The following is a 26,212-nucleotide window of genomic DNA, read 5'->3' on the forward strand; positions in this document are numbered from 1 at the left end:
CAGGCTCTTGGATTTTACTCATCAGCCTGGAGTGAGGAGTCCTTGCTGCTTGTGCCCACGCAGACGAAACCACAGGGGTAGAAGACCACAAGATCAATGTAGAAGCTGCTGTGGGCTCAGCTTCTTCCCCACAGTGCTGTGGTGACCTGGGCAGGGCCACGGGGAAGCCGTGCACCCGAGGCTGCCCTGTGGCTCAGAGCTGCACCCAGCCAGAACCAAGCCCCTCAGCCAGAACCCTGCAGCTCTCCTGTCACAGTGCAGGCAAGTGAGAACACCACGGCGAGGCCACAAACCTGGGTCCCACAGATGAAGAAAGGGAGAAGCTTGGTCTCACTGTCTGCAATACCCATGGCCACAAATAGGCTGGTACAGAGCAGGAACTGGTGTGCCACAAAGCATGGAAGAGTTTCCTCTTCCCCCAAGAGGCAGGGAGGGAGCAGAGCACCAACCAGACCTGGTTCAGTTGCTGCTTTCCTTATGAGGCTGTGCAAGCCTGGCCCATGGCCTGGGTTACCCTACAGTCTTGCTTTCTATGACTCCCTTCCCTTCCTGGTTGTAGACTTCGAATAATCACTAGTCAACATTGGTCAGTGAGACTGTCTCCACATAAGGTGCACCACACATCACTAAGACACCACAGAACATGAAGCAGCTCACCAAGAACATGTTAGCACAGAAATAACAAGGCTAATACAAATTTGCCTTTCCATTGTATGAAATACATTTATTTTTAATACACTTACATTTACTTATCCCTTCTCACTTGATAGAACAAAGTATTTGCTCTGAATGTAGCCACCACTTCAGCTGAAAAGGTGTTTGCCCCTCTCTGTTCCTCAGCAGTGTCACAGCTCAAAGGCTGGGACAGCCAGTTCCCACATGAGATCTTCTTATGCCAGATCATTGTGGAAACCAGCTAGGGCAGCCTCCCAGACAGGTGCATGTGTTCCCCCCACAAATCCAAAAGACAACAGAAGACGAAAAGTCCATCCAAAACAGAGAGGAAGAGGGGATGTGCAGTATCTTCAGCTGGTCTTTTCACAAAAATGTCATTTCAGTTCACTTTTTCCCAAATACAGAGGCCAGTGACTGGTGATAATTAGATAGAACAGAAAATTAAAACTATAAAAGAGGATCGGTGCTGTGCTTTGGTAGCGTCCAGTATTCACCCCAGCACAGCCAGGAAGGAAATAGTTTGAAACACCAGATGCTCTTTGCAACTGGTATTTTGGATATATTTCCAGCAGGGATTTCTTCCCTCCCCATGAAAACAGACACACATTCTCATTTAACAACTAATTGATTTATTTAACAATACAAATTTCTTTCTACTGCATGGTTTAGCAGAGAGAACTTGAGAAACAAAATTAGCTTCTTTTCTTTTTTTTTAAAGTTTAAATGTTTACACAAAAACAACCTTTACTTCAGTAAATATAAAATTTACACACAAAAAACTACATTAAAAAAGAACATAATCATGACAAACCAACAAAAAAAAAAAAAGGATGGGAATTCAGTGTAAAGGATCCAATTGCAAGGAAGGCAAGATGGGGCAACACTAACAAGGCATCCCATTTGTACACCTAGGTGTCTGAAGTTGTAGGTACAATACAAAACCAAAATACATTAAAATTAGAATTAAAACCTGTATTTTTATACCATAATATATTATGATATAAATATCTGTAAATTCTGTAGGCAACACAGTTAATCTGTGAAATACACAGTTTGCTCTCCACTGGAAGGTCACTGGAGTGCTGTAGGAGCACCGTGTCACCCATGAGTGCACTAATGGTCAGCAGTGAGCAGACTTTGATGTCCAGCCCGGCTGTGATAGCCCCTTGTTTCTTTGCCAATCTGTGCTATTTCTCACACATCCAATGACATGATGAGAAACTCTGGTCACCTTCAGCAGTGATTTCCAGCACTTCATCTCCTGGCATTAGTGTGTTACCTGACTTAGGCATATTCACCTGCCAGATCCCATTTCTCATTCCCTTTTGCACTTTATAACCTGAACTCTAAAGCTATCTTGTAGCTACCAAGAGAGACTGGCTTCTAGGTCGAGATATTTGGGATATACAGTTCTTCAAGCCACCTTTAGGAATCTGTAGAAATATTTAAAGTAGGGTGGACAATTCATGGTCAAAGGTTATGTGATACAAAAACAAGGGACCTGTATAGTGATGGTTAACTTTAGACCTAAATCTTTAGCATTTTTCTATTGCTTTAATATTTAAACTTAACATTCGGTTTTCATATATTAATTGAGCAGAGCATCTTATTGATGGAAGTGCTACATTATCTCCAAAACCACCACGTAGTAAGGGAGACTGTAAAGTTTAAAATTAAGTGTAATTTTAAAAATCATTTAAAGAAATCAAGTCTCTTTTTTTTTATAATCAATATTGTGACTGGCAACCTATAAAAGCTTAAATTATAAAACTATTAGTGACTCTACTTTTTAAACTGTATGCACTATAAAGCTGTATTTTTGTTACTTACAGATGTTACAAAATTTCCAAGCCAGAAAGTGAAAGGGGAGAAAAGTAGTCTAAAATAGTTTTGCAGATTTTGTTTTACTAACAAAGGTTCATTCCCCCCCAAACTGCTTTTGTGTCATAAAAATCTGATTAAATTTATTCTACTCCACTCTTTTCTGGGCAGACAATGCAGTGTTCAATCATGCTTTGGAAGACCTTTTTCAATGGATAACTGTAGTTCTCTAGATCAGCAAGTCCAACTTGCTTTACTCGGAAACAAAAGCACCAAACTATCTCTAACCTGGCCTCGTCCTGCAAAAAAACTTTGTAGCAAGACCGAGGCAGTCTGTTCTGAGAGCAAGACTGGCCCTGAAGCAACCAGTTACATTAACTTCTGGAGCAAGCATATGCAATGCTCTCATTTCAACTTAAGAAAAACCTGAATAGTACTAAATTTAAGAAAATTGTGGAAATTTCACTTGTTCTGTTAAAAACAAAACAGGGAAAACTTAAACAATCCACAGGTGAGCATTAAACATTTAATAGCAAACCCTTGCTTATGTATATTAATTTAAAGATTATCCACAGGGATCTGTGATACATTGGCCCTGCCTTGTTACTATAATTAAATTTATTAAAATATTAATTTAAAATAGGAAAACAAAGAAACTACTCCATGGGGAACATGTTTATTGTGTTTGAGATGATACACTGGGTGCTCTCTGAGCTACAAAGGGAAAAAGGAAATCCTTTCATTACAAACTGACAAAGGTAAAAGTTAAAACAGTTTTCACAACAGCATGTACCACATATTGGAAATAGATCTGGGTTTAATACAAATGACATAATTCCTAGTAATCTACAGCTACCTTTAATAACTTCATACAGATAATGAATTAGGCTAAAATGCACTATAATATTTGGTTGACTTCAGGAACAGTATCCTTAGTACATCACAAAATACATTTTGATATCCCAAAGAAGCAAGACTTGCAAGTAGGCATTTTAAACATAACTAATCTACAGCTACAAACTTCTACTCTTGATAGCATTTACCTTTTTGGGGGGGCAGTATCCCAGTCTTCAAAAGGATAAAAGCAGAGTAGAATCAGTATAACATATACACAGAAGTCCGTATTGTAAAGGCTATAAAGATTTGTTGCACACTGCGAAGTTGCCTTCTGCACCTTCACACTGCACAAGTAGTTTGTCATTTATGTTGCATATCTCTTGGTCCACTGTCTGGCTATCCTGTCATGTTCTGCTCTGTTGGTCAGGTACTGAGTGGCTATGCTTCCAACCAGAGGGTCAGCTGCAAAAGGCAGGAGAAAATGCATCAGAAACCATTAAACAACTAAACCAAAAAAACGAAACCAAAATGAACACATGATTTGAAATACAGCATCCTTTCCAAAATATAGTGTTTGTTAGACCAGAAAATGCTGTGAGATATAGTGGAGCTCTTATCATATGACATTTCCAAGAAAGCACACGAGGGACAATGAACAGAGAAAGAAAACAGCAAAATCTGTTGTGGTTATGTGCATAGGAATGAATCTTGCCCCAGCCAGGTGCTCTGCTTTCACTCCTGTGGAAGGGCTGCTGGGTGGAGGGGACATTCAGCGAGTGCTGCCTGGTGCACTCCTGTCACAGACCTGCAAAGGACCTGTGTGTGTGAGGGCATCAGGCCTGCAGCACCACACCAAGAGGACACAGTTTGCTTCAAAAGTCATCAGACCTTTGTACCAAAGAGGTTCATCCATTTCTCCCTGACTATGACCACTTTCTATAAATGAATTGTCACCTCAGCACTATTGCTCAGTTCCTGCCCTGACTGCAGACAATTAGCATTCATTGTGTAATGACACTGGTGGCACAGTTGTTGCTGAGAAACTGTACTGCTTCCAGAGGAGTTCCTTCCCTCCCAACAGGAATAAGGAACTCTCTTCGAAAAAGGGAGAAATCTCTCTGAACACCACCTCCCTCGTACTTGCAAGATTAAACCTTTTAATTGCTGTCTTAAGAGAAGAGACTTCCTGTGGTCCCTTCTGACGTAGGATTTACGAGTTTATAACTCAAGAGAATGTTGTTGCTTTCCTAGATAAACCACTCACTTGCTGGAGCTCCTGCAATACAGACCTTCAATGACATCAGCTTATTTTCTCCATCATACCTTTGGAAAAAAAAAGACCTAATGCTATTCACATTCTGTTGGGCTATGGGAGTGAAAAGCGCCATTGAATGTGGGACACCACATCCAATCAGGAGTGTTTAATCCTAAATTTAAAAAATACTAAATTTTATTTAATCTGCATGCAATCAAATAGACAAATTACATTCCACAGCAACTGAGTCAAACGACTAAGAGCAGACACCCAGTGAACTATCAGCTCCTTACCTGGGTTGCAGTCTGTCAGAAGAGAACAAATAGACAGAAGAACCTTTGAAATAGTCAAAGCAGGGCTCCAGTTGTCTTTCAGGATGTCCAGACAGATGACTCCCTGACTGTTGATGTTGCAGTGATAAATCCTGGTACGGAAAGTAACCTGGAATCACAGCATGAGAGACAGGGAGAGAGTCATTCAGTGCTGCCCAGGGATGGTGCCCCTTGGCTCTGAGCAGCCACCTCACGGTGCTCCCAGTTCTGCAGAGCTGTTGGGGAGGCAGCTCCACTCTGCTCATCTTCTAAACCACAACTGTTTGAAAGAGGAGTGAGCATTGACTGCAGCCACGGCTGCCTTGAAGAGATTAGGTGCATAAACTGCTTTCACACAGGCCCTCTCTCTGGTACCCACAAAAAATTTAGGACCTACTTTATAGTACCGTAGGTATTTAACAAACACACTGCATATCTGGAATGTTCTGATCACAAATGTAACTTTATTGTGGTTTCTGAAGGTGAAGAAATTGACAGAATTTGTCTGCATGTGCAGTATTAGTTGATCTTTTTCTTTCTTTACAAGTCATAAATACAGACCGTGAAAATATTTAAAGAATAACATTTGAAACTCAAGTATTGTATTTTTCTTGTTAAATTAGCAATGAAATATTTGTCTTACCCTTCATTAGGCAGGATATAATATACAGCCAAAACAATGCTATTACACTAACTAAATCCATCCTGTTTTTAAATTATTTCAGACTAATATCGATAGAGCATGTGAGCATTATTCTGCACAAATAATTATTTGAGTGCTTTAATTACACAAAGAAGATAAGGAAGATAAGGAAATTTTTCTTTTTCAAACTGATGCAGCGGGGGAAATCCACAATGTTTCCTGAAAATTCAAAAATTATCATGCTCTAAAAAAAAACAAACTTCAAGATTTGAGTGAGGAATTTGTCTAAAAGTCTGCATCACTTCATTATAACATTCTTATGTCAGAACATATTAAATGGTGTGGGTTTCAGAGACGTGTGAAATACATGGAGTGTATATTATTCTTTATGCTGTAATCGCTCTGGGAATGAAAAAAGGTATTTGATTTATATCAATGTTAGAGCCACAAAAACCATTAAATTGTACAATATTGTGTGGTAGAATGTATTTAGTTTTGTGAATGTCAGCAGTGTTTTTTCTGGTGACTCAGTCAAGAATTGTAATTCAGCAGTAAGGAAGGGGAGAAGGGAAAACTTTTAACTTTGATATCCATTAATAAATCACAATTTGTTAACTGTCCATACTATTTCTGAGCAAGGAATTGACATTTTAGTTTAAGTTAGGATTAGTTTAATTTAATAAAAAGAGCTTTTGCTTAAAAATATTATCAAACAAGGTTGCTGATCTTAGCAGGAGTAAGTAGACATTTTATAATAATGGAAATCATCACAGTAATTTACACAATTTGAAGTCACAATATAACACTCTAGTTGTCTATGTAAACTGATTTTAGCTTTTTAATATTTTGCTAAAAATTACATGATAATATTTAATATAGAATCTGGCTTATAACAGAAAGACTTTATTACACATATATTTTAGTAGCTGGAATGAAAAGAAGCAAGCATAAGGAGGTGTTGTGTTGTTTTCTACTACAATTAAAATTTCTTGAATCTTACCTCTTGATCAGAATTATCATCTCATTTATCACTTGGTGAAGCTTGGAAACAGACTGCGGTAATGACAAAATAAATTAGATAGGATTTTTCTGAGACCGCAAGCCAAGATTTTGGACCTTGTAGTTTTCAAGGGACCATAAACAAACCTGATATTCAGAAAGTGATGTGCACTCACTTGGCTGCAAGTTACATTCTCCTCACCTGGGAAAAAATGGTAAACACAGCAAAAACCTTACCCTTACCTTTGGTGGCTTGAATGGATAGTCAGATGAAAATGTGATATCCAGGAAAAAAACGCCTCCTTCATATACAGAACCTGGAGGTCCAAGTATAGTAGATCTCCATTCATAAATGTTATCTCCTTTAGGACCGGCACTGCATAAAGAACAAAGAGGAGAGAAAAAGAAAGTCAGATGTACCTCAGTGAGAGGCATTTTATGGATTTCCTTCTCCATTCCATTTTGTTTTATAAAAAACACCTGCCTATCTTTCACATTTGCCTAATTTCCAGATGGTTTCAGCGGGTTCAGTGTTTTACACTGGCACAAAAGCTGAGTACTCTGCAATCCCTTTGGAGATTCAGTAATGAAACAGACTGATTGTGATCTACTGGACTTTCACTGTCTGAAACAGATCCCCAGATCTGCTTTCTTGAGTATGTGGTTGCTCTGAGGTTCTACATCACACCCTTCCAGTGACATAATACTCATACACAAAGGAGTTGTACATCTTGACCACATTCATCTTCTCCAAGCATTTAACAGATCACACTTTCATAAAAAATGGGACTTTCAAGTATATTGATACACATTTATTGTCACTTGTTTCATAGGCCAGAGTGAAATGTTACACCCTTGGGCAGCAACACTAGGGAAGGGAGAGAGAATCAAGTAACATGGAATTGAGCTTCTTACAGCACTCAATTTGTCATTCCAAATAACTGTTTTCTTCAGGATATATTTGTGTTATGCCTCTGGGCAACCAGCAATGAGATGAAGAGCCAAAAATAGTTTATTTTAAGAAGTACAATGCTGAATGTGCTTCTCACTAGGGGAAGGGTTATTGCATAATTAATTATTAAAGTAAAGCTTTGAAAGAAGGGATAATGAACCACCATTTTCTTGACTTTTGAGCTATCATTAAGGCTATTATCACACAGTAACCATCTAACCTTGCAAAACAAAAAAAGAAAAAAAATCAAATACGTAAGCAAGTCTGGATAGAAACTAACCTAACATTCCACAAAAGGGCCTAAATCCAACATCCTGAGATCCAATACTGACTGCTATGGAAAACAACACTGCTGAGCTCACATGGTAGATTCATCACATCTATGCAGGTAAGACAGTAACACAGCACTGCAAAAGATCCTTTCAATTCTCCTCTCCTCAGCATCTTCCCAGGCACCACCTACATCACACAGACAAATGGTGAATCGTCCTCATCCTTCCCCCTCTGTGCTCCCAAGGAACAGGCACAGAGGACTGTCATATGTGATTGGACATGAAGCAAGTGACAGGGCATGGCACCACACTGTAGCCTGGGAGTTTCTGGATTATGGAATTGCTCAATACTCAGAGAAGCCTCCCTGCAAGCCCTCCAAGTGTTAAGGCTCTTCCTATGTAACGTCACCTCACGTATCTGTCATACATATGTTTGCAGTCTGTAACACAGCATGTTGGACACTCATCCTTACTGTGTAGTCAAATGTGGAGACAATCATCAGAGACAAGGAATATGAGCAGTCTGCATTATACATCTGCAATCCCCACACCAAAAATTTAGCTATTTTTACTTTAAAATCATATTTGAGAAAAAACCCAAAAGCTGAATTTGATTACAAATTCCCTTTCAATTCATAATTTTCCAAGATGTTTTTTATCTTGTAGACATTTAATGTATCAAATGTTGTAGGCCTTTCATAAATGGGACAAAATAATCATGGAATTTGGCTGACATCCTATTTAATTAAAAACAAAAAATTATTTGATGAAGCAGTAGCTATTTTCCTGTTGCCAGAATGAAAGTGGGTAACAATGGAGTGCTGGTCTCCAGAGCACAGCTAGGAAAGAATAACTACAAGTGATGTCAAAATAAAGTTCGGATCTAAAATCACTCATCTTACCTTTCTACTTGCAATGCATGCATACAAGTGGAAGAAAGATATTAGATAATTTTTAGGAAAAAAAAAGGGAAATCCAGAAATAAAGAGGTCCATTTTTGGTGATATAATGAACCATTTGTACCCTCAGTCGCTCCAAAAGATAATTTTATTCATGCTCCCTAAAAAGCAATTAGTGTAAGAACTGAAAATATTGGGGCAATAATGACAATATTTAAAACCCACACAGGCCACTGAAATATTTCAATTAATTCTTGACACTCATCAAGCTTACAGCTAATTAGTATTGTGCTTGAAAATCAAATTTCTATGGAGCAATTCAATTTCAGCATTATATGTCCTAATAGTTTAATGCAGAGTTTAATGTTCTTGCCCTGTGTGTCAGGTACCTTTCTTTCATATACCTCTAACAGCTGGATGCAATTCAATCAGATTAATGAAATAGATGACTTAAATCAGTGATATATTTCAGCCCAGTGAATCACTCACAATTAAGTGTGGTACCAGTCCAGTGCCAAACTATCTGGTAATCACTTGCCAAGTCAGAGCAGGGGCATCTATCAGCTGGTAACCACAAGCTAAGTGCAGTGGTTCTCTGCCTGCTGCTACCTGCTGTCCCCTTCCACTACCACTAGCAATGCATAAAAGGATCGGGCCATAACACGAGAAAGGTAACAAGGTCCCAACCTCGTAAGAGGAAGAAAATGCTGTGTTTGAAACCCATCCTAACTGCTGAGGAAGAACTTCTGCAACGTCACAGAAACATAAAACTGTAACAATAACCGCACTCAGGTACAGGAGAAAATTTTAAATGTTAAATCATTACATCTGAATGAGGTTTGTGAAATTTCTATTTAACAGCTGGTGTCTCACTGTCAGTGGTGTAAAAGGTACCCCTGCTTCGTTAGCAGCCTGAAAATCACTGCAATTGCTACATTATTGGTGTGAGAAGACACACACAAGATATCACAGCTGGCTCCTACAACCTGTGTATTTCCACTAGGGATCATCCTCAGCCAGCCGTACTCAACTTTGTCTTCTTTATACATACCAAGGTAATCTCTTTTGGAAGTAAACAAACCCACACTCTCTACAACTCAGCAGAAGATACCAGACCTATGCATGGCAGTCTCAGCCTCTGCAGTGATTTCCACAAGGACAGGACAGTGGGGTTACACCCACTTGGATGACTGTAGGCAGAGCAGAAAAGTGCAGTCCTGCCTCAGGCCACACCTCGGTTGAGGTACAGAGCTGCAAGAGTGTCACTGCCTTGACTCTCCCAACACCGAGTAGAAATACTGTCCTCTTGTTAGGCACTAAAGAGGCTAGTATAGGAGATACTTCTAGAGGCTGTACTTGAGCTCTTCATTCCCAGAAGCTCTCCTGGTGTTCAAGACGCTCACTGTCCTATGGCAAGCACAGGCTTCAAGCATCTCACCTTAAACCCTGAAAACTATGAGTGACAGCCTAGGACTCTTTCTCACTGTCTGCCACACTGGACAGAACACCCCAGGCAGAGCACTACAATGGGGAGCTTACATGGTTTTTTTCCCCTTCTCCTTTCGCCATGAAGAGACACAGCTCCTTATGACTTCCCCCATGGAATCCATATGGACATAAAATTATCTCCTAAACACAAAATCTTGATGGAGCAAGATCATTGTCTGATGACAACTTCAGTGGTTCGACCACACAGCATACCTGTGCAGCACACTTTTAACAGCCAGCTGCCCTCCTACATTAGCTTACAGGACATCACAAATTCGGTAAAGGCACCAGCAGTATATTCTCAATAAAAAACCCACTTGCTTAATTTTTTACAATATGCGCTAAAAACATCTCAGCCAAAATAACAAAGCAATTTAATGGAAATGACAAAATATTATTTGCAAAATTAGGGGGGTTTACTTCATACATTAAAGCTGGATTGATTTTTAAAAATAGATAAAGTTAACTGGCTGCATCTGCTTCCTAAGTAAATATTCATTGTGCCACTTTACTGAGGGATATGTACCTGATCCAGATAAGACAAAGGATTTATAACCGTGCCCTAGGCAAGCTAGTCCACTGAACAGATTTAATTTACAAGTGTGACTTCAGATTGTGAATTTGAAAAGACATGAGGTTAAACTTGAGAGGCCCATGGGTTCACACTAGGTCCTTCAAATCTAACTCTGCTGAACCCTGGCTCTCAAGTTTCATGAAGATGAAGAACAGCTTTTCCAGTACAGTGTAATGAGCATTCACACGGATGCAGCGGCATTCACACCAGAAAGAAGCCTGTTAAAACTCCTGATGCAGTGGTTACAGAAATCCAAATTCAGCTTTTGTTACAATTCATTAAATCAAAATGCATTGAAGCTGCCCATATGGAACTAGCTGCAGGATGAGAAACTAGGACAAGAATTTTCCAATCTACATGATGCTAGTAGCATGTTGCTTTCTGCACTTGCTAAATGCGCTTCTGTCAACAGCACTCCTCTGAAACACGGGGCTCTAAATTTGGCAACAGAATGAAACTTCACAGTACTGAGACTGTGATAATTAAGAAGAAAAAGGGTGAAGGAAAATGTAATTTAGCTAGATTTGATGTTAACTCTGTGTTATGCTTTATTATGATAAAGAATATAGGTCTGTAATAGGGTACAATTGGGGGTATGTGTGTGTGTTTGTTTTTTAGGAAGCTTCTGACAGTGAACTCTGTCAGACCCTAAAACAGTCTTATGTCATTTGTACCACAAAACTAAAGTACTAGTCTACATCTCAAGAAAATCATCAGGAGTGCCTACATAGCACAGATTAAAGTGGTGGAATATTTTCCCACATTCTCCTCTCAAAAGCTCTGCCCTTAGGTCTGATACCCAAGTAGGCAGAATAATAGAACCATAAAGGCTGGAAAAGAACTCTAAAACAATCACAAAGGCAGCAGCTAACAAACCAAATGAGGCACCTGGAGTGAGAGTTAGGTAGGGAAAGAGCTCCCTCCATCCTTCCCAAACTTTTATCTCAAAATGAGATTTAGCAAAAGTAAAATTCCTGAAGCTCTTCACAGTCTGCTCAATCACAACAACTCTGTCACAATAGTATAATTATAATTTTTACAGCAATCTTAGTGAAGGCAGTGCTTTAAGAGAGGAAAAAGACTTTTTTTTTATTTTTCTTATTTCAACTGAAGATACTAAGGAAAGGAAGAAGGAATGCCCTCAGGTATGATCCACAACCTCGTGCTTTATAATGCTACATCTGCAAAATCCACAACACAGCTTCAGAAACTGACTTTTACAAATCCTACTGTAAAAAAGCACTCAGCATGTTACCAGCACAAAAAGCTTCGTTTTGGACAGCAATGTCTCAGCTAAAGTTGTTGGATGATGTTCTGGTTCAGTACCACACCACTAGAGACTAATGGGGCTGCAACAGATCCTATCAGCATGTACAATTCAGACAAATACACAGATCCCATGTGTAGTGAGTCTGTCTGCCTCACCATCTAAGCTTCCAAGCTTGATGGACTCATTTCCAGTCAAAGGAGAATGCCCCAGGCTGAGGTAACTCCAACTTATCACAGAGGCAGAGATTCATATCTACCATGCAGGATACCTAGTGTGGATGCTGATGCTTGCACCTCAGACTTCCTAGACAATCAGGATAGAGATCAGTGACTCTGCAGTAGAAGGAACATCTAAGTACTCCCTACAACCAAGGTTCTCCATCTCCCTCTGGTGACACCTACTTTTCACTGACTGCATGGGGAGCCTGGCTCCTAACTCAAGCCACTAAGCTCAGTACTAGAGAAAATCCTCCTCACCCTCTATGCAGTGAGCAAGGGCTGTCTAGCTCTGTTTTCACACACTATCTTGCAGTACACTAGCCTTTTATCTAGCTACAGATACACACTGTCATGCTGTTGGTAATTAAAGAACAAAAAATAATCTCACCAAAGGATCTCTGTGCAAGCTGTCTGAGAGTTACTCAGTAAAGCCTGGAGAGAGTACAAATCACTTACCAGTAGTTGTATTTTAACGTTAAACACGGGAAAATAAAGATGCTCAGATTATTTTCTTGCTTTGATATTTTCAATATTTTTTAGAAAATTTGTCCACTACCCTTTTTTTCTTAATTCTCTTTTTCCAAGTGTGGAGGTATTCTTGTATTTTTGGTTACAGAGTGCAAAAAAGAAAATGAACATTAATTAAAAGGCATAAGTTTGTGGGTGGCTTTCAGTTCTGTGACCTGTGTCAAGCACGGACAGAAGTTTCCATTTTCTTTATTTTTTAACGCCTTGTTTACAGGGCTCTCTGGAGTACTTATTCTTAGTGTTCATATAATCAGCACCAGTGCCTAAGCACCTCTGCTTACAGAATCTGGACAGTACATCCTCTAGACACAAAAACCATACTGGTTTCACTGGCAAGAGCTACAAGCATAGCACTGGTTTTAGTGCTATTTTTCAGCACTTTTCTAAGCATTTTTTCAGCATTTTTCTAAGGTTGGACACGTGGGCTGTCTGTAGCAATGTATCAAAACCATGTTGAAACGCTGTTTGATATGGTGCTCACTGTTATTAAGGTTTACAGGTTATGTGCAATCTTTTACAAAGAAAAAATTTCAGTCTATTGTGTTCTTCATATAGCTACAACTGTTCTTATTTTACCTGCCACTGAACTACCTGCTACATCTGTTTGCCGAAAAAGGTTATTTACTGCTTCTAGCAGATCCACACAGGCTCTGTGGAAACGAGGATACACAGAGTCTAGTTCACTGTACAAATCTTTTCTTCTGTCACTTCCCTAAGGTCTATCATGCCCTTAAGACTGAAATCTAGAAATTACTGTTTAAAAAAAATAAAACCTATTTTTAACTCATGGATCCCCTGATACTTCAGCTGGTTGTAAAGCAGTGCAGGACTTGTGCCTGAGGACATGGTTCAATGCAAAGCAAATCCAACTTAAGAGCTCCTCCTGCCAGATCAAAAGCACCGTGGCTACTCAAAGCAAAGTGCTGATCCAACCTAAACTAACTTGGCCAAACTGTACACATTCAAAAAACATCAACGGATTAGCTTTGTGCTTAATCACATACCAGTTGCTCTTGTGCAGTCAGTGTAGGGCATAAACTTTAGTCTGCGTGTTCCGGCTTAGAAATCATGTGGCCTCTTTGGTTCACATCAAATTGTGCCATGAGGGGAATTTGGCTGAGTGCAGATCTGCTACTGGTCACGCTACAGAGAAGATCTGCTACTGGTCATGCTACAGAGAAAGACATGTTTTAGACTAACAGAACCTCCAGTGCTAAACTTGCCATTAGTAGAAGAATATACACTGTTGTTACCAAACGAAGCTGAGTAACAAATCATTTGTTAATTCCATCAAAACTGTAATATGTAGATAACCCAAGTAATGTCTTTTGGAAAGCTGGCAGTTTTTCCACTGCCAAATTAGTTCATTGCTACAATAGCTCAGCATTACTTTCCTCCTTGTAGCTCAGCATTACTTTCCTCTTTGTATTCCTGCTAGTTCCTAGGACTTTTCTTGCTACTCTTAGAAGTCTGCTCAGCTTCTTTCCATCTTCCAGAACAACCCTAGCCAATTATGGAGGCAGAATTCCTGTAATTTTTATTTTGAAAAATAACTAATCCCAGAACACAATTTGCTAAATTAATATAGGAACACTGAATTTAAACCATGTAACAAAATGTATTAGATTGCTTCTGTCTATGTGCTTGACAGAGGAGTTGTACCCAGGCTATACACAAAAAAGTTTACCAAACATGAGTTGTTTTTCAAAACCGAAATCTCAGGACTCACAGGCATGAAGAAAGTTCCTGCCGAACATTTGGTTTATTTTAAGTAACTTCAAATCTGCATACAAGTCCCTCTCACATGTCTACACAAGAGAAATTATCCATACTACCTATTAAAACACAGAGCAGGACAGCCAGTAAAGGGAAACATTTCCTGCTACTCTGCCATGTGTTTATAATAACAAAGCTGTAATTTAGCATAAAATAAAAGATCAGCTCCCTGTCATCAGTGCTGAAACACCAATGGTACCAGTCCCAAAACGTACTACTTTCTTGCTGTTGGTATAAAGCTCAATTTGCACTAAGGCCAAATCACTCTCTTGAAGAAATTTGACTAGCAGCTACACAGTTCACATTTTCCTTCCACTCAAAATTACTGATAAACCTGAATTTAGCAAAAATGGAAAACTTGGCTTTTCTTCCATTAGAGAGATCCTTCTGAACTCCCTAACATAAACAAAACTCATTTGGGATACAGGTATATTTTATTCTTCAATGTTTAGCTTCCATACCGATTCTTACAATTCATACTGAAAGAATCACACCGTACCTGAGAAATTGTGCAGCCTTTGTTTATGGCTTCTGTCCACAAACAAAACGGAGGCACTCAGACACAAGATCATTTGCCTAATGCCATCCAGAAAACATGTGCTGTGGAGTGTGACTGCAATGTAAATCTCCCAAATCCCAGACCACCACCTTACCCACTGGACTGAGATTACATTATTAGAAGATCATTCAACGGGTCTATGGCATCCATGTGTTTTAGACACCAGTCACCTCCATCATTCACTGAAATGTGGGTGTATCCACCTGTCAAGGAGATGAACATCCAACATGCCTGGTGCTCCCACAGTGGCACCTCCTCTGCCACCTCCAGGATGTCAGGGATTGGGCTACTCCTTCATTTCACAGCAATATAGTTAGAAGTTGCCTTTTCCCCTCTCCTCTAAAAAATCAGCTTTCAAATTCAGCAAAAAAGTTCCAGCTTGCCCACAAAGAAGTAGATGAAAGACAAAACCAGCCAGCCAGATAGCCTGCCTGCATTACCACACATTAATAGCCTGAATAAGAAGCAGCTACTTAGGGATTTAATGACCTTTAATATATGCATATTAGTTTTGTACCTTTAGTTGTTTCATACTAACTTCCTGAATGTTAACCCGTAGCAATCACTGAATATTTTCCTTCAAAGGAAGTCTGTATTTTCATCATCAAAGTCAGCTCTTGGTTCAGCCTTCCTAACCTGTTAGCACAGGCTTTCTCCCAAATGTAATTCTATCATTACTTTTAAATACTTCCTCCCTCTTGCCTTTATCCATTTCCACATCAGGCTGTACAGCCTAACAAACCAGAAAATGCTGTGCCATAGCTCCCTGTGTCAGATGACTAACTTGACACCACAGAAGCGTAATGGAAATCTCTGTAACTAGTAAAAGGGTATATTTCTCCAAAAAAATAATCCTTTCCCTGTTCGTATACCAAGGTCTTCCCTACATCACAGATACCTCCTCAAGTCTGGCTCCATTCCAAACATGCTTGGGGTCACTATGTGGACTACTGAAATTGAAAGCAGTTACCAGTTTTGAAGGGGCATGAATCTGATCAGCCAAAAAACAAGAACTCTGTTCAACACAACAGTCAAATGTTCAGAAGGCCTGTCTTTAGTCTGGTTTCCACACTGGTTAACAAAATTTCCTACATCGAGGGTTGATTAAATGAGATTTTCACTTTTTTCCCCCCCACAAGATTCATGCTCTAAAATGAACATCAGAACTCTGGCTATGGGCTTTAAACTCTGCTTAAAGCAAAATGATTACAAGTTTTACATTCAGTGCTGGGCAGGAGTTTATCATTGTTAACAATTTTTATATATCTAATCTACTACTTGATATCAGGTGGTTTCTTTTTTACCTTTGTCCTTTCAACAAAACAATTCTGCAAATAGGCTTTTGTCAATCTGAATATATTAAAGCAAATCTCTGGGGTATAAACATTCCAGGAGACCTGAGCACATGGTGACCGATGCTGTCCCACAACCAATTAACCCCAACAAAACCAGTCCCCTCCCTTGACACCTGTAGCGGTGCTTGTGAAATCCCATTCCAAATTGCTCTATGGTGCTAAATGGGTTGAGAAGTAATCCATGACTGATGCCAGGACGCCTGGAAGCAGCAGCTGGCTGCAGACTGGCATGGATGCCATCAGCACAAGAACTGCTGCAGTGGAGAGTAGGGCAGAAGTGGGTGGGCTGCAGCAGCTCAACCTGAATTGGCCTAAAACATGCTGGAATTACTCTGCAAGTGCAATTCTGCATCTGCAGTGTTCTATTTATAAAGTAGAGGCTCAGGATCCTCTCTCTAATTCTTCACCATCCTACTCTGTTCATGTGGTAGGTAAGTTGTAGAGTGACCCAACACCGTGAGCAGTAACTGTCCTGTACCAAGCATAGGGCAGGCTTGACTGGGGTGCTAAAACATTAGCCCAGCAGTATACACTTCACTGAATATGATTATTTGGAAAGTTTCAAAACAAAAGCAGTTGGGGATAGGAATCTGTTTTGTATAATGCAGAACTAGACACAGCTGAAGAAACACTCGGTACAGAGAATATATAAATGTAATTTGTGGATAAAAAGCATTAAAACCCCTGTGAATACCAGTTTTAGTTCTAGAAGCATAGCAATTCAAAGGAATAGAGAAAGCATCATGCATACAAATACACAGAAATCAATGTCTGATATGAGTTCATTTTACTCCACAAAGGTGTACTACACTAAAGAAAAATGTGAAAATGATAATCATTTCGGGGGAAAAAAAGTCAATAAACATCTAAGTGAAACAAGACTCACTCAGTAAAATCTGTTTATTGAAAAGCCAGATCCAGCCTAACTACTGCTCTCTCTAACAATATTAATTTAATGAGTAACTCTTCAAAGCAAATATTCTCTGTGGAGTGTTTGGAGCAGAGGCTGTTTGGGTTAGCCTTGGGAGAAGGGCTTTGCACCCCTCCTCTAAGGGAGCTGCCACTGCTCAGGACAAGCTAAGGAATTTGTGACCTGCACAGAACTCTGCTGTAGACCTTGGACCACTGGTACCACTGGACTAAGATATGCTTCAACTTCATTCCAAGAAAAGTAATTTTCTCCCACAGCCCAGATTCCAGGCAGCTGTTTGGAGAGTGGCCATTTACTTCCTGCAGTAGGATACGGCAATTGAGACCTTGGGCAAATCAAAAGCATATGGACAGCACTGACCCTGGGCACTAAATCCTTCTCTCCAACAGCTCAGGTTGCAGCACCAGTTGTACTGCATTCAGGAATCAGATAACGCTACAACACAGCCACGGAATAACTGTGATCTTAAGAAGAAAAGGCTCAGAGTGTGTATGGTTTTTATTTGAGGCTATAACCATGATTTATCAGTGGAAAGAATACACTTAATGTCTACCATTGCAAAGTTCATCAGTTATATACAAATTAAGTATAATCTCTTCCAACATGTCCTAATATTATATATTGATACATAACTCCACTTCTTTCATATCCTCAGTCAGTATAATTTAGTGAACATCATTAACCACACATTGGCTTACATTTGCAATCTAGAAAAAATAATGTTCTTTCTGATAACTAATCTCAATAAAGCTTTTTCTTTGCTGTAAATGCCTAATTTTAAAGTGCAGCACTGTTAGAAAAATTAACTTAAGACAGGCTGCCTGCTCATAATACTTAACAGATTCAGAGCTGAAAGGATAAACATTTTTACTAGTAGTTAGCCTGGTGGGATTGATTACTGATGTACTGTGATTTAGATGCTTAAATATTTGTAACAACAACAAAAAAGTAGTAGTAAATATATCATTTAGATCTTAACCATTTTGACTGCAGGTATTTAGGAGGATCAATATTCTGCTTTACAGACAGAATAATAAACATGACATGGTAACGACTTGATAAAAGTGACTGCATAGGTAAGGGACAGAACAGGGTACAAAAGTAGTCTCCCAAGTCTCTGACAAGTAATGCCCGAACTTCAGAAACCCCACAAAACACACTTTGCCCTATAACCAGCATGTAGATAGGTGCTCCCAAGAGACAGCTTACAAAACTAACTCAAATGGCAAGTCTTCTCTCTTGCTTAAGTCTGCCTTAATGAAACTTAAAAAATAGTAGCGGAAAATACAGTAGTAGCAACCGTAGTAGTAGTAGTAATAGTAATAATAATAACAATAATGATAATAATAATAATGAAAGGATCAAACTCTGTGGCCTGGCTCTGGATCCCTTGCACCCAGACATGCTACCTTACTTCCCTGGAGAAGGTTACTCACAAGGTGCCCAGCTCTAACAGCAGTCCCAAGCATCACTGGCATTTTGGGCCAGGCGGGGGGATGTAACAAGCCAGTCCCACTCCAGCAACTCCCAACTGTGGTGCAGTTCCTGAGGAGCACAGCAAGCTGCTGTGGGGCAGACTGAGAGACTGGCTCAGGCAGGGAAAGCCATAAAGAGCTCTTTAACAGCTTGTTCCTCCTCCCCACTGCACCAAGCAAATGCCAGCAGAAAAGACAGCCATGCAAACGGAGAAATGCTGGCATTTTTTTTGATAGGAGGTAGTTTTCCAAAGGAGTACTCGGAGTCCCCTCAATAGGCCTTTGATAATTTGTGAACACAAAGATCTTGCTTTTCAGGGTTATGCTTCATCTCTCTCCTGTCCCCCCTCCAGCATAAGCAGCAGCAGCTTTCACAGGGCAGGACTCCATAGGGGCTGGAAGCTAATTACCAGATGTCTTGTAAATCTTTTCAATCTGCACAACTTCATCCAGTTTGCAATGCTTAGCATCAGCTCTTTTGGAACCTTGTCATTCTTACTTTTGTGTAACAAATTTTCAACAAGCCAGGAGTTCTTTGTTCTCTCCTAATAAAATAACCTAAAATGTTAACACTTCAGCATGAAATTAGTGAACTAAATGCACTTTTCTGGAGATATGAGCAGAAGTACAGGCATTTCCAGATTTATGTGAAAATTTATTAATTCTGGAAAAAGTCCTTTAGGCTGTGTTTTTAAAATAACTTCAGAACTATAAAAATGAATACAAACAACAGTTGTAAATTATCTATGTGTTTTGCCAAATATATGGCCAGTCAAATGTTGTGCTTATTGAGGATAACTTACAGGAAAATCTTATAGGGGCTGAAAAGAGAAGTGGACCAAGTCAGACATTTGCTCAGATGCAACAGTTCTGTCCACAAAGTTTTACTCCAAGTAAGTTAGTGGCAATGCAGAGGCACTCTGCAGAGCACTGAGCATTGAAGTCTACAATTTACAAAAATGGAAATTATTTTCAAATGCCTCCTCTTGGGGAATATACTGAATAAGCTTAAGAGTGAAGAGTTGGTTGAGTATTTCTGCTCCTGCAGTACTGCTGACACAGGAGACTCAGTGTGATATAACCTATTTCAGTGGGATACATACCAAGTAACTATATGGATTTAGTCTGAAGCAGGAACGTAGACCCCACTCACATGAATCCTCCAGCTGGCAGAGCTGGGAGAGGTTTGAACCAACATAGAAGAAGGCTGGTAACAACTCCAAAGGTGCAGCTGTTTGCAGAGCAAATGCCTGATCATGCTCCAATTATGCTATGGAAGAAAGGATGACTCTGAACTACCTAGGGAATGTGTCCCGTGCCCAAGGCCTAGAGGCTTTTTGGTAGTTGTACAGCAGGAACGTCCTGTTTAACATCAGAGTTGCTTTATTTAAACCTTTTTGGACAAAAGAAACAAAGCAAGAACTTTCACCTTGGGCAAAACACACAGACTGCTAAATGCCACCTGCTCTGGAAAGACTGTGTCATGATTAAAACTGGAAGCGGCATCTTCACTTTTATTTGTACAAATTCTACCCTGTTATATGTTGTAGATTACAAAGTATAAAAATAAATAACCTTTTTCAGCAGTCAGTTTTAAATGTATTTAGATGCATGCATTTTAGCTAATAAGCCTCAAATACATTGTACTTCTTGGCAGTTGAAGATCACCTGCTACAAATAGCATCTTTCCCTCCTCCAAAAGACTAACTTAAGCACCTAAAGTATTGTTCTCAGGATATGATACTCAAAAGCATTTAGGAACACTGTTTATAAGAACTGACACTACAGAAGGAACAGCTATGTCCCAAACCAAGTGACACTTAAATCACAATCTTCATTTGAGCTGCTGTTGCAAGCAAACACTAGTATTAACTACAAAACCTCTGTGGCTAAAAAAGAAAAGTGGCAAACATAAAATTAGTGGCTATGTTCACATGTGGACGACTACCCAGGAGGACTGTGGTTACACGAAGCTGCACTTTTGGCAGGCACAGAATGAAATGATCCCTCCTTTCCCAGTATAGCCACAGTTCCCAAGCAGCAAAACTTGGAAACGACTGACCCATTCTACTACATTACATCCCTCATACCTTTGGAAGAAAGGAAGCAAAAGGCTCATTCATTCAAAAGAATTCAGGATAACAGGGCAGAAGAGTTCCCCCCATGTGCAGGAGTGCAGCTGCAGTACCAAAACAACAGTGCAGCTCCTGAACTGTGAAGAACTCAAGGCCCACATGGGTTTGCCACATGGGAGCCAAAAGTGTAATGCTAGATCAGCAACAATGGTTTTTTCCCCCAATCAGACTAAAAGCCAAAAACTGTTTAAAATATATTCTATGATGAGAAGCACTGCAAAATCCGGTACTATTCTCCTGCTGACAGTCAATGCTGAAGAGATGAACCAGTAATTTCTGACTTTTTCCTTACGCTTTCCTTGCATTCAATGGGAATAGTCACTCTTGTCAGCTCTTAGAAGCCTACCTTAAGCTTTTGTGTATTAAAGATAAAGAAAAGATTTACACTCATTTCCTCCAAAGTACTTGGCTTCCCATGCTATCCTGAATTCCTTAAACACTTATGAGTGCTTCTTTTCTTTAAATGTTAACAAATTTCAGTCATTATTACAGCAATTTTACAAGTGTGTCTTTGTGAAAAGATATATCTCCTAATATGCTCTGAAATCGCCAAACTACAGCACTTCCAACACACCTCTCAAACACTTCAAAGCAGGCACCACCCTTTAAAGATCTGACCTAGAGAGACCTCCAGCACCCAACACGACCTCATTAACCACTGACTCATCTGAGCCATGGAAGATGTAGCAGTTCACCTTTGAGACAAGGCACTAAACCACTTGAAGGTATAAAGACAGTGATTAGCAATATGAAGTGGAACATATCATGATGCTCTATTTTTGACGATGCTTCTTCTTTCTTTTATCCATTTTGAAAGCTTTATATATACTCTGCAGATTGTCATTTCTGTGCTTCTCAGATCAACTAAGTGGCTATGCCAAACTTTCCTATGAATAAGAATTACATTAGTCACTTAAAAATCAACTGCCTACACAGTCATAAACTAATCCACTTAGCTCAACTATACTGGAGCTAAAAATCCTGACCAGATCTGCAGTGTCATGGGGGAAGAACTTTATGGAGCACAGAAAAGGGTGAACTCAACAGGCTCTGGGGAGAGACTACCATTGGGACACACCTTGGAAACCCTCCCCAGGCAGTAGCTATGGAGCAGGGAGAAGCCATCTCACAAATATCCCAGCCTTGAAAACTTCTAATGCTCTGAAGGTCAAGCTCCACCCTCAAACCCATATAAAACCCAGGAGGCAATTTCGTAGGCATTTCCAATAAAGTGAAGCCTAACAAACTGGCACAGGCTGGATTTTAGCTTTTGAATAGTCTCTGGGCACAGTTCCAAGCAGTGGATCACAGAGTCAAGGAACAAGGTGAAGCAAGTATGAATCACATCCAAACAACATGGTACACTCGATATGCTAAGCACAAATAAACTAAACATAGCTGTCTATTTGCCATGAAAGCAGCCAACAGAAAAATAAATCACAACTTTCAAACACTGACTTCCCTCCACCTTTATCCACTTGTTTGATTAATTTTGACAAGGTTGGTCCACAAAACTAATGTACTTCTTCTGCAGACTGTACTTTTCCAGCCTCCTCATGGTTCAAATTTTCAAGCTCTTTTCACCTTCCCACTCCCATTCAGCCTTCTCAAGCTCCCTTCAGAAATGTAAGAAAAGTATGTCTTTGCTAAAATCTCAGCCAGCAGAGACCAACCGCAGTTCTCCCAGAATGTGCCTACATTTGCTCTACCTCTCTGCCTCAGTCTGGCTCAGCTGAACACCCCCAACCCTTCTCAAAGAGGTCTTCTTCCCCTTCCCTTGAATATGCCCCTAGTACTCCTTCAAACTGTTACTCTTCTTGCAATGAAGACAATCCTCATCCCATAAAGACAAAATTCCTTTCCCTTGACAATCACATAGAGTCAAGGAAGAAATACTAATTATAAATGACATAGTTATCTGCTTCATATCTGTTGAAAATATTCATCAGACAGACCGACAGCAATACCTAAGTGTCATTCGCCACTGCTGATTCCAACTCTGCTTGAATTACTCATCTTAGACTTATATTCAAACTGGAAAAGTTTTGTTTATTAAACTTTACTGCTGAACGTGCCTGAGATAATCACATAACAACCAGAAACTACCAAAAGCTAGACTATTTTTTCTTCCTGAATTTCTAGTCAAATGAATGCAATGACCCTCTTTGTACATAGCAAAAGACTTCTTCATTGGTTTCTGTCTGTTGCATCCTAATATGAAAATAATCTCTCATGTTTTTCCTACAAACTAAGCCTAAAGAGGATGATACACTGCCTCTAGATGTTTGCATATTAATCTCAAAACTACATCAGTGCAAAGCTTCTGTAGTTACATGAAATACTGTGATCTGTTAACAGTGCTTATATTTCTCCTGTCAACATTCATTTCTCCTTAAAATTCCTTCTTTTTAATACAGAAATATTTCAATAGTGAAGAATAGAAAAGGACAAGGAAAATGACAAGGAAATATTACAGGAGATGATTAAATATTCATAAACTAGGCAATGCTAAATTCAAAGTTACACATGACAACTTTATTTCTAAACTTCCCTACAAGTTCCTGACGTTCCCTTTAACTACCTGACTGTACACTTCGTCTTAAATAATTTTTAACAACTTTAGAGACATCACCTTTTAGTAAGACAAATATTTTGTATCTGTAAGTGTATAGATATAGATACCCGTAGAGCAAACTGTCTGCCAGTCAAAATAACAAAATACTCAAGAACATCTCTGGCTCATATGCTGAGTTGAGTTCATCACTAACATCCCTTGAAAGAATTATGAGGAAGACAGTTCCACTGCTAAAAGGAATTACATGTTATATAATTATTAACCTTGATAAGAAAGAAGTAGTCTTGGAGAACAGTGAGGTTTTTTTTCTAGAAAAGACATGAAACTAATGCCAGTGTCATAACATAAGGATGAGGCAAATATACCAGAAATAAAATATTACAGGTTGTATCAAGTGCACATCAAAACAGGCAAAACCAGTATCCTCAGTTTGAGAAACAAACAGAAATTTAAAGAGACTGCACAGTACAGGACAGCTGTACATATAATTTTAGAGATATCGCAAGAAGTCTGCTTAACATAAAAATACATATGCATACTCAGATTTCCAATTGTTTTACACTTGGACATTTGTAAAGTTATCCAAGCAGCAGCAGCAGCACCTTCATTCCTTCTGAGCTTAGCAGTCTGAATCGTCATTTTTTGTAAGAAAGCCTAAAAATGGTATGGCATAAAAAAATCCTGATTTCTTCACAGTAAATTCTGAGCCAAACACCCTGAGAGTTTGCTTGTTTGCTCTCAGTCCCCTGACCACACTACATTTTGTACACGTGTCATGCACAAGAGGTTGTTTCCCTGACTCCTCTCAGCTACATGACACTGATGCTACTTTTCTGCAAAGTAGCTAAATCAGAGCTTGAGACAATGCATGTCAATACTCAAATATTCACAAAAAAAGACAAAGGACTGAATAATTTATTCTGTAGACTCCCACAAGTGAGAATGGCTTTCATCTGTAAAGATACCATCTCATCATCTCATCTTCCCTCTATTTCAATAAATAACACTGTAAAACATCTTTTTATTTTTTGGTGAATACACAAACAACAGAAACATTTGCTTTCTTTTTTTTTTTTATTTAGTTTTCTCAAACACTTATTTTAGCTGAGGACTTAGATTCAAAATATGGTTGTATTACTGAAGAAGACAAAAAGTTATCCCAGCAGTGGCACATCTAACCTAAACCAGCTCTCCCTGACAGACAAAGAAAGTTCTTCACCAGCCTGAGGCTGGATATCCCTGTCTTGCAGCACAGACACGTTCACAGAAGACACATTGGCAAAAGCACACAAAACACAGTTAAAAGCTACAAAAACATTCTCAGGGATTTCTGCACAGCTACTGAATTATGACTGAATCCTTCAAGAACAATCAGGCTTCAGGAGTAAAAAGAAGCAACTCTTAAGGACGCAAGAGCAGCAGAAAAACTCCACCAGTGTGTGGCGCATGTAAATAATGGGGAAATATATTAAAGTTGCTTTTTCCAAAACTCACCTCAGTGCCACACACTGCTCTGCTCTGGGAATATATGACACACCAGTGGCTGAGGGAGGCATGAGCAGGTCTTGTCCATGGTGACTCCATGAATGAAGTCTGGAAACAAGCCAGCTTGCATCTAAATGCCACATCAATCCATTTCCCTGCCTGGCGCAGGACAAGTAACGCTGAGAAGTTAAAGCTATCTATATGGTGTTCATTGATCCAGGCCTGTGGGCTGTGCCCTAATCTGTAACTGAGAGGAGTTTTCAAGGTCAGACACTATCTCCAGACTTCAACAGGTCCCATGGGTGTTGTAACATCAGAAACTCAACACCAACAAATCAGAAAGACCCAACACTCCAAAACTACACCCTCAAACTCTATGTGGTAGGTTTTTTATTCACACTTTCCTCAGAAACACCAAAAATAAACTCTGCTGAGGTAGGGAGTAATTTGGTTATTTGATGAAGTAAACCCAACAGTATCACCTGACTCACTTGCATTCCAAGAACTGTCACCAAATGAAGATACTTGCATGGGATTTTAAAGAAAGAAAAGTCTGGCTGGAAAGGGGCCAGTACTGTTCCCTCTGCTTTTGAGAGCCTGCCTCCATATGTCCTGCACCAAAATGATGGACAAGATGCCCTATACTAGACCCATTACTGGTCTTAGATGGGAATACCTGTTGAAGGAGGGGTTACAGATGTCATTGTTCTGGCAGAAGTACCACGCGCACAGCAACAAACAACACTGAGTCTGAAATTTGACTCCAAGACAACATTCAACTTCTTTTCCGCATGTTGACACGATGTTAACTTTTGAAGCCTAATTATGATCATTGAAATTTCAATAAACTCACTCCACTGTTGAACAACAAACCAAAACATGTTATCGGGCAGGGATTTGTTCAGAGCTGCCAAGGATACACTTGGCATGTCCCACTCCTCTGTTCGTTTCAACAGGGCTGTTCCAGGACAAACACGCTTTCAAAAGATTTAAATAGTCTGGAGCAGCTGGATGCAATCTTGATTTTTACTTAGAAGAGCAGTGTACAAAAGCATGTCCAAAAATGAAACGAAGATTTCAGGTCCAGCCTGGGAGGGAGAATTCACATGACTGCTGAGGAGCTGTCAGCAGGGGTCTGTGGGAACTGGTAGAGAGGAGGGGGGCAGAGAGGACCACATT

At 39.6% G+C, this 26,212-nt stretch overlaps 1 protein-coding gene across 2 annotated transcripts in view; it reads right to left on the minus strand.

The window, feature by feature from the left end:
* Positions 1-1,281: 1,281 nt before the first annotated feature.
* The window catches only part of UBE2E3 (ubiquitin conjugating enzyme E2 E3), a 58,039-nt gene continuing 33,108 nt past the window's right edge, over positions 1,282-26,212 (minus strand). For both annotated transcript variants that reach the window (XM_027678424.1, XM_027678423.1), the window contains exons 4-6: positions 6,785-6,917; positions 4,882-5,029; positions 1,282-3,795 (exon numbers count right to left, since the gene is read on the minus strand). In XM_027678424.1, the coding sequence (XP_027534225.1) occupies positions 3,698-3,795; positions 4,882-5,029; positions 6,785-6,917 (379 nt within the window). In that variant the 3' untranslated portion in view covers positions 1,282-3,697. The remainder of the gene's footprint in view (positions 3,796-4,881; positions 5,030-6,784; positions 6,918-26,212) is intronic.

Source organism: Neopelma chrysocephalum, unplaced genomic scaffold (genome assembly GCF_003984885.1).
Source record: "Neopelma chrysocephalum unplaced genomic scaffold, ASM398488v2 Primary Assembly neopelma1_44, whole genome shotgun sequence".
In the NCBI taxonomy this organism is placed as follows: domain Eukaryota; kingdom Metazoa; phylum Chordata; class Aves; order Passeriformes; family Pipridae; genus Neopelma; species Neopelma chrysocephalum.